Source organism: Poeciliopsis prolifica, unplaced genomic scaffold, assembly GCF_027474105.1.
Source record: "Poeciliopsis prolifica strain line A6 unplaced genomic scaffold, Auburn_PproV2 SCAFFOLD020, whole genome shotgun sequence".
Lineage (NCBI taxonomy): Eukaryota > Metazoa > Chordata > Actinopteri > Cyprinodontiformes > Poeciliidae > Poeciliopsis > Poeciliopsis prolifica.
The window spans coordinates 7123011-7136778 of NW_026562395.1; the positions used below are offsets into that span (position 1 = coordinate 7123011).

Here is a 13768-nt window from a genome sequence, read left to right on the forward strand (position 1 = left end):
AGAGAGAGGCCACACAAGGAGCAAGACCACAGCAAAAACATCAAACTACACAGCACCATGCAAGTACGTCACAAGCTACTATAAGAACTCTTGAATCTGGAAGGGGTGACCCAGCTCCTCTCCACAGTGCAATGGAAGAAAGGACTAAGAGCTCTAAAAGATTTAATGATTGAACAGTTATTAAAATTTCAGATGTGTTGCTTCAGGACTACAATAAGCTCTGGTGTGGAACACTTTGATTGTTTTATTTCTCAGAAAATGAAGTACTGTACATTGCTTAAAAATACTGTTAAAAAGCCACATTATTACCCAAGGAAAGTGAGTTTTTTTTAAAAATAAATTTTAAACATCCAAATAAGCAGGTCAACTGCCCTCATCTGTTTAATAAGGCAGACAGACAGATTTGCAGTCTTTGTTTAAACTTATAAAGGTCTGTGCACTTTAAGCAAAAGACTGTCATCTTTTTGCAAGACTATACACTCAATCTGTTAAACAGGTCTTTTAGAAAACTAATTAAAAAGGAAAATGTATAGCTTAATGTCAAAGCCAATTTCTTTTTGCAATATTCACATATAGTGGCTTGATGAAAACCAATTTTATCAAGTTTGGCCGTGAAACTGAATCCACACAGTCTTGGTCCGATTTGGAATTTAAGGCATGCTGTTCACCCAGTAACCCACATCCGGTTCTTTCGCTATCACTGGAAGAGATTTTGGGTTGTGCTTCACCCTTTGTAAAACCTTCCCAGGCTATCTGACAGAATTGTTAAAGCTTAGTCTAGTTAGAGCATTGTAAATACATTTGAATGTTTAATGTAAATAAGACTGAGCAGGTTTGTTGTAGCTACTACCCAAAAAGTTGTCAAAAAAGAATTAAGCCTGTTTTGTCATATTACTTCATGGTAATATAACAAATTAGTCAGTAGTCACCTCCAACTTCACTACTTTGAAAATAAACAGGATGCAGTTCTTTCATCATGCAAGTCCCTTGTTGGCTGGTGTCATTTCTGTTTCATTATCACTCTAAACTCTGCGAGTCCATTTTCACCACTTCTATCCTTCAGTGGCCATAACTTTGTTTTCATTTAGATCTTGTTTGCTTCACAAGCCCCTGTGGAAAAGATTAGTTGACAGTGTTCATGAGTATTCTGAGGTAACGGTAGCTAAGGGACCGTCAACAGACCACACACATTCACACCTCTAATTGAAGATTGTCTATCCAGAGACATCATCAAACATGCACTGTTTTTAGTTTGTGTTTATTTTAAAAAGTGTAACATGATATAATATTTCCAAATATGATGGTACCTTAATTTTAACAATTATTTTAAAAAGAAAAAGTCCAAACTAACTTACAACTTTTCATCTTATGATATTGATGGAACTGTTATATAGTTTTCTTGTTAATTGTAATAGTAGTTTGTCTTGCTTTGCTTTTGGATGCAATGTTCTACCTGGATCCCACATAAGGTTGAATTAATGCACCTGATTGAACCGTGCTGTGTCAAGATGGCTGGATTTCTCCCAGCTCCATGTTTTCACCAAATAATCAGAAAGGTCTATTGTTTTATATTTTTTTTCTGAAAGCCAGATGTACGGAAGTGACAAAGTTACCAAGTTTCCCATAACACTCCACTGATTAGAGATCTAAGATATCGTTCTTGGAATATACTGAAGCCAGACCCTTTGTTCAGTCTGTTCACATTTCTACCAAGAAACTTTCTGGAGTTTTTACATTCCTTTTCAGTCAGCAGTCTGTTGAATAACTCCAAAGCAACAGCAACTTCTAGATTCATCTACAGTTTAATCTGTAGATAAATACAATGAAAACTTTTTTTTTTTTTTTTACTTTGATGTAACTTAATTATTTGAATTCAACCAGAATTAAAGATGAATAATCATTATACATAAGTAGATCTATTTATTACATTTATTACTTCCTCCCCAGAAACATTGGAGGCATCATTGTTGAACTATATGGATCAAAAATAGCTTTGCAGGTATTCAGTAGAACCAGATCCCTCTTCTTTATCATTCAATCTAGCTTCTTCCTCCAATTGCTAAATTCTTCGCTGAAATTGCTCATGACTTCCTCCACATCTGTGTACCCGGCCTTAGTTGTTTACGTTTTTATTTACCTTCATTATGTCACCAGATGGGTCTGATGATTGACCCACTTATTACAGATGGAAACAGTGACACAGGTTGCTACAATCGATAGTAGCCATACAAGCACAGTCGCTAAAAGGAAACAAACGCACCGAGTACAACACTTTCATTGGCTGAAAAGTTGCCAGGCGATGGCGCATTTTTGCTCCAGAAGCAAGTAGAAAATGTTTCATAAGAGAGCAGAGAATCCAAGCAGAGACTAGATCTGAGTGTGAGAAGTTTTGAGTACAAGCATTACAAGTTTTGAGAAGAAAAACATGAAATCCTGCTTTCAGACTGAAAATGTCTGCTCTTGGATTATGGCAGAAAATTTCCCCCACAGTGTCAAGATCTTTCTTGCTGAAAATCGGACCAGCGATTAGGGTTACACCAATCTATCTGTGCCGATTTCCTTACTTTTGGGAGATGTGAAGTCAATCTTATCCACTGATCTTATCTAGCTTGGAAAAGGTCTAAGAATCAACCACTGTCTTCTTTTGCTCTGTGGTAAGAAAAAATTGACTGACAGATCGTTGCTCCAAGTTCTGTCTGCACGTTTACAATAAACAATAGTTACCCCATTGTTGCTAATACAAACTTTCTTGCAATGTTGAGTAACATTTTAGACAAGAAAAATTGGCTATATTTTATTCAACAGGTAGGATTTACAGACACATACTCTTAGACTCACTTGTCATAACTCCTGTCTGAAAGTTACAAAAATCTCATTGGACAGTAATTATGATGATGTAAGTGTGGTTGGCAAGAAATTCCTATAAAAGACTGCGCATAAAGTCTCACGGCACAAAGCAAATACTGCTAGTGAACTGAATGCTGGTAAGTGTTGACTGAAAGTTTCAAATAACTAAGAACTTGATGTATTTCTGATGTGCTACTACATGTATTATGTGTTATGTTGTCTATGCTTCAGACATGTTTTTTTATTTTTTTTATTTTTAGGTCATGGACCCAGATGTGTCTGTGAACAGTACAGTTATTACGACTGACTTACATCCATGCTATGAAATGATTGACTCCAGTTACAAACTAACTGCGACTCCTTCTATTACATGTGTAATGTTATATGGATTTCTCATGCTATTATCTGTTGTAACTGTATGTGGAAACCTCCTTGTTGTAATATCAGTAATTTACTTCAAACAGCTTCACACACCCACCAACACTCTCATTCTGTCTCTGGCTGTGGCCGACATGCTGGTTGGAATTTTAGTATTTCCTCTCAGCATGGCCTTCTCTCTCAGTTCATGTACCTATAATGAGAGTTTATTTTGTAAGTTCCGTGACAGCTTTGACATATCGTTTAGTACATGCTCAATTCTGCACTTGTGTTGTATTTCAGTTGACAGGTACTATGCTGTGTGTCAGCCTCTGACATATAGATCTAAAATCAGCCATCATGTTGTTGCCATCATGATCACAGCGAGCTGGGGTGTTGCTGTTCTCATTGGCATCGGAGTGGTAATTCCTAGATTAAAAAGTGAACAATGTTTTGAAAATTGTTTCATTGATGTTCTGATGGCAAATACTATTGGACCTGTATTATCATTTTACCTTCCAGTGGTCATAATGCTTTGCATCTACCTGAAGATTTTCCTTGTTGCACAGAGACAGACGCGAAGCATCCAAAGCATGAAGTCTGGAGCAACTGCCAGTAAGATGGAGAGAAAAGCCACCAAAACTCTGGCGATTGTTCTGGGAGTTTTTCTATTTTGCTGGTCTCCTTTCTTCCTTTGCATCACTTTTCTGCCTTTTATCAGTAATTCAGTACCAATTCCAGTGATTGAAACACTTAACTGGTTAACATTATCCAATTCAATGCTTAATCCATTCATTTACGCTTTTTTTTACACCTGGTTCAGGTCAGCTATTAAAATGATTGCTTCTGGGAAAATATTGCGAGGCAATTTTGCTAACTTCAGACTGCATTAAATAATATCAATATGGAAGTAGTAGAGATATTTTTAAGTGAATGCGAATTCATTGCAATATATCAAATTTTAAGAATTTAAGTTATGCTTATTTTAAAAATCTTGTCAGATGAACCAAAGCACAGATTTGTTGTGTTTGTTAACACATTCTTAAACAGTGAAAAGTTAAATTGTGATTTTTACCTGCAGTAAAAAAAAACAGGTAAGGGTCAACCCGGTCTACTGTTAAAGGAATGGAAGAAATATCTCTTTATATATAAAGAGAGAGATCTCTCTATAGATATAGCTCTCTCATTATATATCTATATGAGAGCTATAGTTCTATAGATAGATCTGTACATGTCTACAAATTAATATCTACAAATCAATATCTATCTTTACATATATATGTATATACAGTATATATATATATATATATATATATATATATATATATATATATATATATATATATATATATATAGAGAGAGAGAGAGAGACAGATTGATGTCGATATGTTGATATATATATATATATAAATATCAATATATAGATTTATATATGTATAGAGATAGACAAATAAATATATATAGATAGATCTATTGATGGAGCTATAAATATATAGATACAGATCTATAGCTGTATATATGTCTATATATACAGCTATAGATTTATACATCTAGATGTAGATGTATCCATCTAGATACATCTATGTATACATAGATATACATCTCTGATATTTAAATTTTTCTGTTTCTCTCTATAGATCTATAGATAGATACAGATATATCTATAGAGCTAGACACATAGAAAGATAGATTGATGTGTAGATATACATAGAAATATCTATATATAGATAGATTTATATATGTATAGATAGAATAGAATAGAATAGAACAAGACATACGTTGTTGATCCCCAAAGGAAAATTGCTTATTTGTTGAAAGCTACTCCATTTTAGATAATACATTCAAAGTTTGTGAAATATATATATATATATATATATATATATATATATATATATATATATATATATATATATATTACCCATCAAAACCATGGCATACACAAACACAAATATCATAATGACAATAGTATATTACATGAGTAATTTAAAATCAACCAAGTCAGAATCATGCCAAGGAACATAACATGAATTTAACATCAGAAATTAAAGCTTTAAGTTGTCCAACAACTAAGACAAAAGAATATCCTATCACTTGAAGAATGTGTGCAAAACAGCTTAAAGATCCAGCAGACTCCTATGGGCCCAATCGATGCCCCAGTCCTCCATATGATGCCAAAAGCCTAAAAAAAGACCTTCCTTCAGCTCCAAAAGGGCTGAAGGGACGTAAGATTTTTAACCAAATGCAACCTTAAATAACGTTTTTATTGTATGCAACTAAAACGGCAGATTTTTAAAGGGATGACTAATAGTTATCTTGTACTGGAATCTTTCTCCTGAGTTGTCAATCCCTGCAGTGACTGAACAATACACCATTAGGTTCTTCTAATCGGCCTTCGTACAGACTTTCAGTTTAGGTGGATGTTGATGTCTTGGTATACTTGAACGTGTGACAGTCTTTTCATGATTTCAGATGATGAATTTCAGATAAAACATATTTTATGCTTGTTTTAAGCCATGCTTAATTGAAGCCTATTGCACTTTAATTTCCAGCTCATGAAAACAATATAAGAAACGCTGTCACAAAAAGAAGCACGCTGCTTCCTCATGTCATGTGTTGCAAATAAAAAAAGACACTGCTCATTGGTCTTCAGTTTCGTCCCTTTTCATTGGACATGCTTTAGATTACGTAATGGGAACGCATACGTTTAAAGGGAAGGGAATTGAACTACATGGGAGCAGGACAGGTGTAGGTAATCTAATGTGGAAAGAAGCTGCTTGTGCAAATGTCTTTAAACTGCTATTATGTTTTATTAACACATTTACTTTGCATTACTTAAAAATCATTTTGCAATCCATTGTATATACAAATATTATTGATATTTGTAGTAAATATTAAGAGCAATGGAAGAAGAAACTGGTTTTTATGTTGGTTATGACTTCCACCCTTGTTATGAAATTAACAATGTCTCTAAGATAATGAGAAGGACTTCTTCTACAATATGTACTTTGCTCTACATTTTCCTTGGTTTACTGTCTGTTATTACAGTGTGTGGAAACCTTCTTGTAATAATCTCCATCGTTTACTTTAAGCAGCTCCACACCCCGTCTAACTGCCTGATCGTCTCTCTGGCTGTGACCGATCTGCTTGTTGGGATCGTAGTCTTCCCTCTGAGCATGTCTTTCTCGCTCAGCTACTGTCTGTATTACAGAGACTTGTTCTGCAAAATACGAGACAGCTTCGATGTCGTACTGAGCTCAACCTCCATTGCAAATTTGTGCTGCATTTCTGTGGACCGGTACTATGCAGTCTGTCAGCCTCTGACATACAGATCTAAGATAAACACTGGTATTGTTCTGGTCATGATCCTCATGAGCTGGGGCGTTTCCATACTCGTTGCAATCGGTTTCATTATTGTGGAGATAAATCAGGGAAGCTGTCAAGACAATTGCTTTTCTGATGCTGTGCTTGAAAAGGTTTTTGCTCCCATGATCTCATTTTATCTCCCAGTGACCATAATGCTGTATATCTACTTGAGGATATTTCTTGTTGCACAAAGACAGGCTCGCAGCATCCAGATAGCAGCAGAGTCTGGCGCAACTGTGAGCAACATGGAAAGAAAGGCAACCAAAACTCTGGCCATTGTTCTAGGAGTTTTTCTGATGTGCTGGCTGCCTTTCTTTCTCTGTTTTTCCTTCCAGTTATTAGGTGGTGTGTCAGTGATGGTGTATGAAACCCTTAACTGGCTCGCACTGTCCAACTCGATGCTCAATCCGTTCATCTATGCGTTCTTTTACAGCTGGTTCAGGTCGGCTTTCAAAATGATAATTTCTGGAAAAATCTTTCAAGGAAATACAAACACTAAGCTATTTTGATACGTTTTAAGTCAAAGAAGCAAACAACCCTCCAGTCTGGAACATACTTGTGAAAAATGTATCATATTGGATTTAAAAAGTTGAATGCAGTCTCTTTTTTTTTTTTTTTGATGACTCTTATTGATTTTGTTTATGGCATGCTGACAATGTGACATCAAATAATTAGATCAGGATCTTGCAATGTTTTATGGACAACAGAATTTATTAAAGTCCTGAATGTAAGGTACTGGTTATTATTAATATTACAAAGGAAAATATTTCCACCATGAAAACCTATTTGTCATCTATTAATTTGAACAATAAACATATTTAAACTATTTTACCACAATTATTCTTTATTGAAATAAATGACTCAATTTAAATCTGATTAAGTTTTGTGTGATGCTGATTACCATGCAGGAGTCAGCTAACATTTCTCTACAGCGATGTAAAGCACTTCATGAAAGCTGCTGCCTGAATTGGCATTTCAGTTGTTGAGCGTTTGGCCTTTATTTACATGGATAGGAGGGAAGTTGAATCCAGAGCTGCATGAGAAGAATGAAAAGAAAGGAGTGAAGTAGTGGTAATATTAAAGAAACTTCCTGCTTCATAACAGGGAAGTTGGCAGAGCAAAAATATCATCATAAATACTTGACAGCAAATTAAATTTCAATCATGGAGCTTCTGTGTTTAGGCTTCCTGGCTGTGATTCAACTGACAGAAGTCATCTTTAATAGATAAAACTACCTACCATAAAGCATAATAAAAGGGAAAGCATGATACTAAATCCATTAGGAGAAACAGATATTGATAGTCAATTAATGAGCTAAACTTGGCTTTTTATGTAACAGACACAACAACATAATGTAAATATTTCAGTCTAAGAAAAACAGAGAAGCTTCAAAGTGGCATCTAGGACTTTTAAGAAAAAAAAAACATGTTAAACAATAACTCATAAATACTATAAGTTTATGCTCAAGCAAACTTCCACTATTTTGCTGTCCTGAAAAGAATTGGGTCCAGAATCAGAGCATAAACACTATTAATGTGCTTTCAGTTGTAAATACCACATGATGTTATGTGAATGAAGGGTCTGTCGCAAAAAATGTAATTAATTACATCAATAGTTACACTGAGAAACAAAAAATGGTCAGTAAAAGCTTCTCATTGGTCTGCAGGTTCCTCCCTTCCTATTGGACGGGTTTCGGGTTGTGTAATGTTTAAGCATAAGAACTACCAAGACAAGGTGATTCAGCAGCACATTGACATGACAGCAAGATTTGACATTGGTTAGGTGGTTTAGCTGATTTGAAAGATTACACTAACACGTTATTTTCTAAAACAAGGTGGTATATGAATGTTTTTGATATTTATAGTAATTACAAAAAGCAATCAATGGAAGAAGAAACTGGTTTTTATGTTGGTTATGACTTCCACCCTTGTTATGAAATTAACAATGTCTCTAAGATAATGAGAAGGACTTCTTCTACAATATGTACTTTACTCTACATTTTCCTTGGTTTACTGTCTGTTATTACAGTGTGTGGAAACCTTCTTGTAATAATCTCCATCGTTTACTTTAAGCAGCTCCACACCCCGTCTAACTGCCTGATCGTCTCTCTGGCTGTGACCGATCTGCTTGTTGGGATCGTAGTCTTCCCTCTGAGCATGTCTTTCTCGCTCAGCTACTGTCTGTATTACAGAGACTTGTTCTGCAAAATACGAGACAGCTTCGATGTCGTACTGAGCACGACCTCTATTTTTAATTTGTGCTGCATTTCTGTGGACCGGTACTATGCGGTGTGTCAGCCTCTGACATACAGATCTAAGATAAACACTGGTATTGTTCTGGTCATGATCCTCATGAGCTGGGGCGTTTCCATACTTGTTGCGATTGGTTTTGTTGTTGCAGAGGTAAATCAGGAAAAATGTCAAGAAAATTGCTTCTCTGATGTTGTGCTTGAAAAGATATTAGCCCCAGTCTTCTCGTTCTATCTCCCAGTGACCATAATGCTGTATATCTACCTGAGGATATTTCTTGTTGCACAAAGACAGGCTCGCAGCATCCAGATAGCAGCAGAGTCTGGCGCAACTGTGAGCAACATGGAAAGAAAGGCAACCAAAACTCTGGCCATTGTTCTAGGAGTTTTTCTGATGTGCTGGCTGCCTTTCTTTCTCTGTTTTTCCCTCCAGTTATTAGGTGGTGTGTCAGTGATGGTGTATGAAAGCCTTAACTGGCTCACTCTGTCCAACTCAATGCTCAATCCTTTTATCTATGCGTTCTTTTACCGCTGGTTCAGGTCGGCTTTCAGAATCATAATGTCAGGAAAAATATTTCAGGGGGATTTAACAAACACCAAACTCCTTTGAGATGTTTGGAGTCTGAGAAGAGAAATTTATCTCAGTACTGAAATGTCTGCAACACTTAATATGGCCTAAATTGTTAGGCTTTAGAACAAAAATTTGAAACATACTGCAATCTTGGGTTTGATTCAGTTAAGAATGACGTGCCATGGTGAGAATGACAGTTTGTGTAGTTTTCTCAGTATCTCTTGTACACTCTGTCAGTTTCATCTCTGTGTTTTATACATTAAGATGTTCACATTATATTATAATTTACAAAGATCACAAAAATATCCCAGCTGAAAAAATAATAATCTTTAAAGAGAAATACATTGACAGAATTAATTTTGTCAATTAATCCTGGCAAAATTACATACTGTCAATGTATTTACATTCATACTCACAGTATGTATAAAATACATACTGTGAATGTATTTCATTGACAGTATTTGATTCTGTCCATGAAATACATTGTCAGAATTAATTTTACAATTTCTACTGTTCAACTGCTATAAAGTACAATCAACTTCAATAAAAGTGATAAAGTTGAAAAGATGAATGTATACAGATAGTTATGATTATGGTTATGATTCTGAAAAGCAGATTGAAATAATAGAATGGATTCTAATGCCTTTAAAAATATTGTTTGATGCTCCATAAAGGTGTCTTGCACAAACCTTTTGGATAGTTTTAGTGATAAAACAGGCAAAAATATCCACAAATAATACAAGTGAAGAGATGTGGCCTCAGTAAATGCTCAGGACCAGCGAGAATTGAAAACAATCGCCTTTACTTATTATCTTGAGTAACCCTGAAACACAGCGATCAGCTTATTTGCACAGAGTTTTCCCCAAGTAAACCCTGGTGACTCAGGAATAATGTAGAGAACATAAGATCTTTACTTTAAAAATCCATACTGGCTTGTTTTTAATTGAATGCTTTTATCCATCTAACCATGTAATATAAAATGTCTGTTTTCTATTCAAATAAATACATTTAAAAATATATCAAATGCAATAAAAATTAAACCAGCTGAGGATGAGGCTTTCATTTTGTTGAGAAAATTACAAAGAAAAAAATTTTCAAATCCAATTTGACTCACCAGGCTTAACTTGGGGAAAACTCCCACCAGGCGAAGCATTTTGTGTTTATTTATTATATATATATGCCTACGCCAGCTATGACTGGTCTCTTTGGTGAATGGTCACAATGTAAACACATGGGGACACTATGTGTCAAGTGTCTTTGTGTCTTTTTATTCACTGGATCTCTGAAACCACTTCCTGTCTTTACTGGTCTACATTTGAACAACTTCAGCAAATAAAGTGACAAAAGAAATTGGACACATTTATTAAGATCAAACAACTAAAGTGCAAAGAAAATGATATTTTCATTCTACTTATTTTTATGTTTACTTTTTTTTCATAAAAATACTTAGAGTTTCTAGTTTGGTACTCCAAGAGTTTTCTACTCTTTTACAAGGTTTATTTTTTGTGGGGTTTTGGAAACTGGCCCACTGACCCCTGGTTTCCTCTGTGTCTGACCGTGACATTTGCCGCTCCCCTCCTGACCGTCATACTGAGATTGTGGGAGCGTTAATAATCGCTTCCAATAACCTGGTCATATTTCAAATTTCAGAACGAGGGGATCATACAGTCGTTTGAATCTGGAGGAGCATAAACATCTCAAATATGCAGGACAGTGGTCCCTGAGAACTGAAATTCAGGAATACTGCTCTAGAGTTAATCTACTGGATGAAATAAACAGAAGTTCACATAGTTCAGAGAGAAGGCTCAGGGTTCCTTTGTGCAAATAGAACCATCTGAAATATTCGTTTGTACCACTCTCCTCAGTCTGATAAATAGTCGACTAGTGAGACCTGTACAGAGTGATAGGAGGCCCAGACAGTGATCAAGAATAGAATGAAGAAGATGTATTGAATGGAAATGACTTTGCTATTTTTATGTACTGCCAAACTGACATTTGTGTTTTTATGCATTTTTTACTTTTTGCAATGATGTTATTTTTATGTAGCTATTGTTATTGTCTTTTTTGAAGTATTGTTTATTGTTGTACTGCAGCCTAATCAATGATCTTATCTTAGTTTACATGACAAATGGTAATGTGTTGCTCATGGTTGTTGCTTGGGGATCTCTTGGGTGCATGATACCTCATCGGACCTATGTAGGGAGTTACTGGTTCATGAAGACAGAGGTAGAAAATGGAGGGTTCACTGCATGAGGACAGTGGACAGAGTAGAGCAAGTCCTGAGGTCACGCTGATATTTTGTTATGCACCGTGAATGAGTTGAAGAGAGACGAGATTACTGACTTCTTGACTTTGGTTTAAATGACTGATCAGATCTTTATTTTAAATTTATTTCTGTGAATATTACTGAGTAATGTGACTAAAAATGGAATTTGATTTTGGTCATTTTGCCGTTAACAACACTGAGTCTAATGTAAACCCTTGCTTTAAAATAGCTTCTTATCTACCGACAGGAACGCCTGCTATTGTGTGTGTATTTCTGAATGTTTTTCTTGGTTCCATATCTGTAATAACTGTTTGTGGAAACCTCCTGGTGATAATCTCCATCGTTTACTTCAGACAGCTTCACACTCCGACCAACGCTCTCGTCCTGTCTTTGGCTGTGGCTGACCTGCTTGTGGGCGCTCTGGTCTTCCCTCTCACAATGGAGTTCTCTATAAGCTCGTGTTTGTACCATGAGGAGACATTTTGCAAAGTGAGAAGCAGCTTCGACATAACGCTCAGCACGTGCTCCATTCTGAACCTGTGTTGCATTTCTGTTGACAGGTATTACGCAGTGTGCCAGCCGCTGGCATACAGAACTAAAATCAGCAGCCATGTCATTGTGGTGATGATCTTGGTGAGCTGGGGAGTTCCAGCTGTGGTTGCGGTCAGTCTGGTCGGGTTTAACAGATCAAAATGTGGACAAAACTGTTTGTTTACCGTTGTGCTGGGAAAAATTCTGATTGTTCTGATTACGTTTTACTTACCACTTCTGGTAATGATATGCATCTACGTAAAGATCTTTTTTGTCGCGCAGAAGCAAGCACACAGCATCCAGAGCATGAAAAGCTCCGGGGCATCTGTCAGTAAGATGGAGAGGAAGGCCACTAAAACCTTAGTGATTGTAATGGGAGTTTTTCTGCTCTGTTGGCTGCCTTCCTTTTTATGTACAACCGTTTTTACGTTCAGCAACGCTTCCCGGCCTGGCCCTCTGGTAGAAATCCTCAACTGGCTTGCTCTGTCCAATTCAACGTTCAACCCGTTTATTTATGCTTTGTTTACAGGTGGTTCAGGTCAGCGTTCAGGATGATTATTTCAGGAAAAATCGTTTCGGGAGATTTCACTGACTTCAAACTTTTTTGATGTTTGATGTTTTTCTGAGAGTAAATCCCTGATGCCTCAGTGAAATGAGCTGATAGCAGCTGTAGCTGTATGAGTGCTTGTATGTGCTTAAGAATATGTTAACTGCAAACAAAGCTTTGTCGAAGCAAAATCTTTGTCAGTGAAAATGGAAAAACTATTTATCAATGTAAAATTGATTAAATTAAACTCCTTTTTGTTCAAGATGTGTTTTTTGTAGACTGTCACCATATTTCAATAATGTCTTATTTACACACTCAAATTAAATGACTGTATATGGGCTACATGGAGGCTTTCAATCACATTTGTCTAATATGCGTTATGAAATGTTCCATTTGTTCTTGGTCTCAACAAATAGAAATTTGTTGCAAAGCAACAGATTTAGGAATGTTTTTTAAAAAATTAATTAATTGATTTGAATCAAATTTTCTTTGAAATGCCGGATATCCATTCATAGAAGCCTTAAATTGATTCTTTCAATACATCTTTTCCCCATAAGTCAAGATCTCTCCCATGAAGTCAGATCTTTCTCCAGACCCACCTTCTGGTCTCGTGTTGGGCCGTGGTGGTAATGCACTAGAGTCCCAAACAGCAATAAAAGTTCAAGAAGAAGCAAGATATCATTACTACATGTCACTAATATCATTGCAAAGCAACTTGGTGGAAGGATTGAAATCACTGTCAACAGACTTGAAGGTAAATGTGTGGAAGTGTTTTGTATTTAAAACACAAAGCAATAAACTGGAGAAGAACTGAACGGTATGTAAGATTTGCTTTGTGGGTGTGAAATACTGTGGAAACACAACCAATCTGAAACCAATTAACAAGACATCACCCACAAACACAATGTGCCTCTGCCCTCAAACAAATTCAGCTGAAGAAAGCTCTTTCATCATGCAAGTCCCTTGTTGGCTGGTGTCATTTCTGTTTCATTATCACTCTAAACTCTGCGAGTCCATTTTCACCACTTCTATCCTTCA

General features: G+C 36.0%; 4 protein-coding genes across 4 annotated transcripts; all 4 read left to right on the forward strand.

Annotated features, from left to right (window-relative positions):
- The first annotated feature begins 3110 nt into the window (after window positions 1-3110).
- On the forward strand, window positions 3111-4097 carry LOC129369200 (trace amine-associated receptor 1-like). Its single transcript, XM_055044583.1, has one exon. The coding sequence runs from the start codon at window positions 3111-3113 to the stop codon at window positions 4095-4097; it is 987 nt and encodes a 328-aa protein (XP_054900558.1).
- Window positions 4098-6179: 2082 nt separating this feature from the next.
- On the forward strand, window positions 6180-7076 carry LOC129369285 (trace amine-associated receptor 1-like). Its single transcript, XM_055044699.1, has 2 exons — window positions 6180-6423; window positions 6496-7076. The coding sequence occupies exons 1-2, from the start codon at window positions 6180-6182 to the stop codon at window positions 7074-7076; spliced, it is 825 nt and encodes a 274-aa protein (XP_054900674.1).
- Window positions 7077-8525: 1449 nt separating this feature from the next.
- Window positions 8526-9425, forward strand: LOC129369286 (trace amine-associated receptor 1-like). The gene is made up of 2 exons (XM_055044700.1): window positions 8526-8769; window positions 8842-9425. The coding sequence occupies exons 1-2, from the start codon at window positions 8526-8528 to the stop codon at window positions 9423-9425; spliced, it is 828 nt and encodes a 275-aa protein (XP_054900675.1).
- A 132-nt stretch (window positions 9426-9557) lies between these two features.
- On the forward strand, window positions 9558-12791 carry LOC129369287 (trace amine-associated receptor 1-like). Its single transcript, XM_055044701.1, is given in 3 exon segments — window positions 9558-9570; window positions 11900-12700; window positions 12703-12791. Coding segments are annotated over 3 exon segments (903 nt in total).
- The last annotated feature ends 977 nt before the right edge of the window (window positions 12792-13768 follow it).

Bases quoted from the DNA above. Each gene is read 5' to 3' on its own strand.
- LOC129369200 (XM_055044583.1), top strand. From the start codon at position 3,111: ATGGACCCAGATGTGTCTGTGAACAGTACAGTTATTACGACTGACTTA.
- LOC129369285 (XM_055044699.1), top strand. From the start codon at position 6,180: ATGAGAAGGACTTCTTCTACAATATGTACTTTGCTCTACATTTTCCTT. The intron at 6,424-6,495 runs GCAAAATACGAG...GCATTTCTGTGG, and splicing joins GTATTACAGAGACTTGTTCT to ACCGGTACTATGCAGTCTGT.
- LOC129369286 (XM_055044700.1), top strand. From the start codon at position 8,526: ATGAGAAGGACTTCTTCTACAATATGTACTTTACTCTACATTTTCCTT. The intron at 8,770-8,841 runs GCAAAATACGAG...GCATTTCTGTGG, and splicing joins GTATTACAGAGACTTGTTCT to ACCGGTACTATGCGGTGTGT.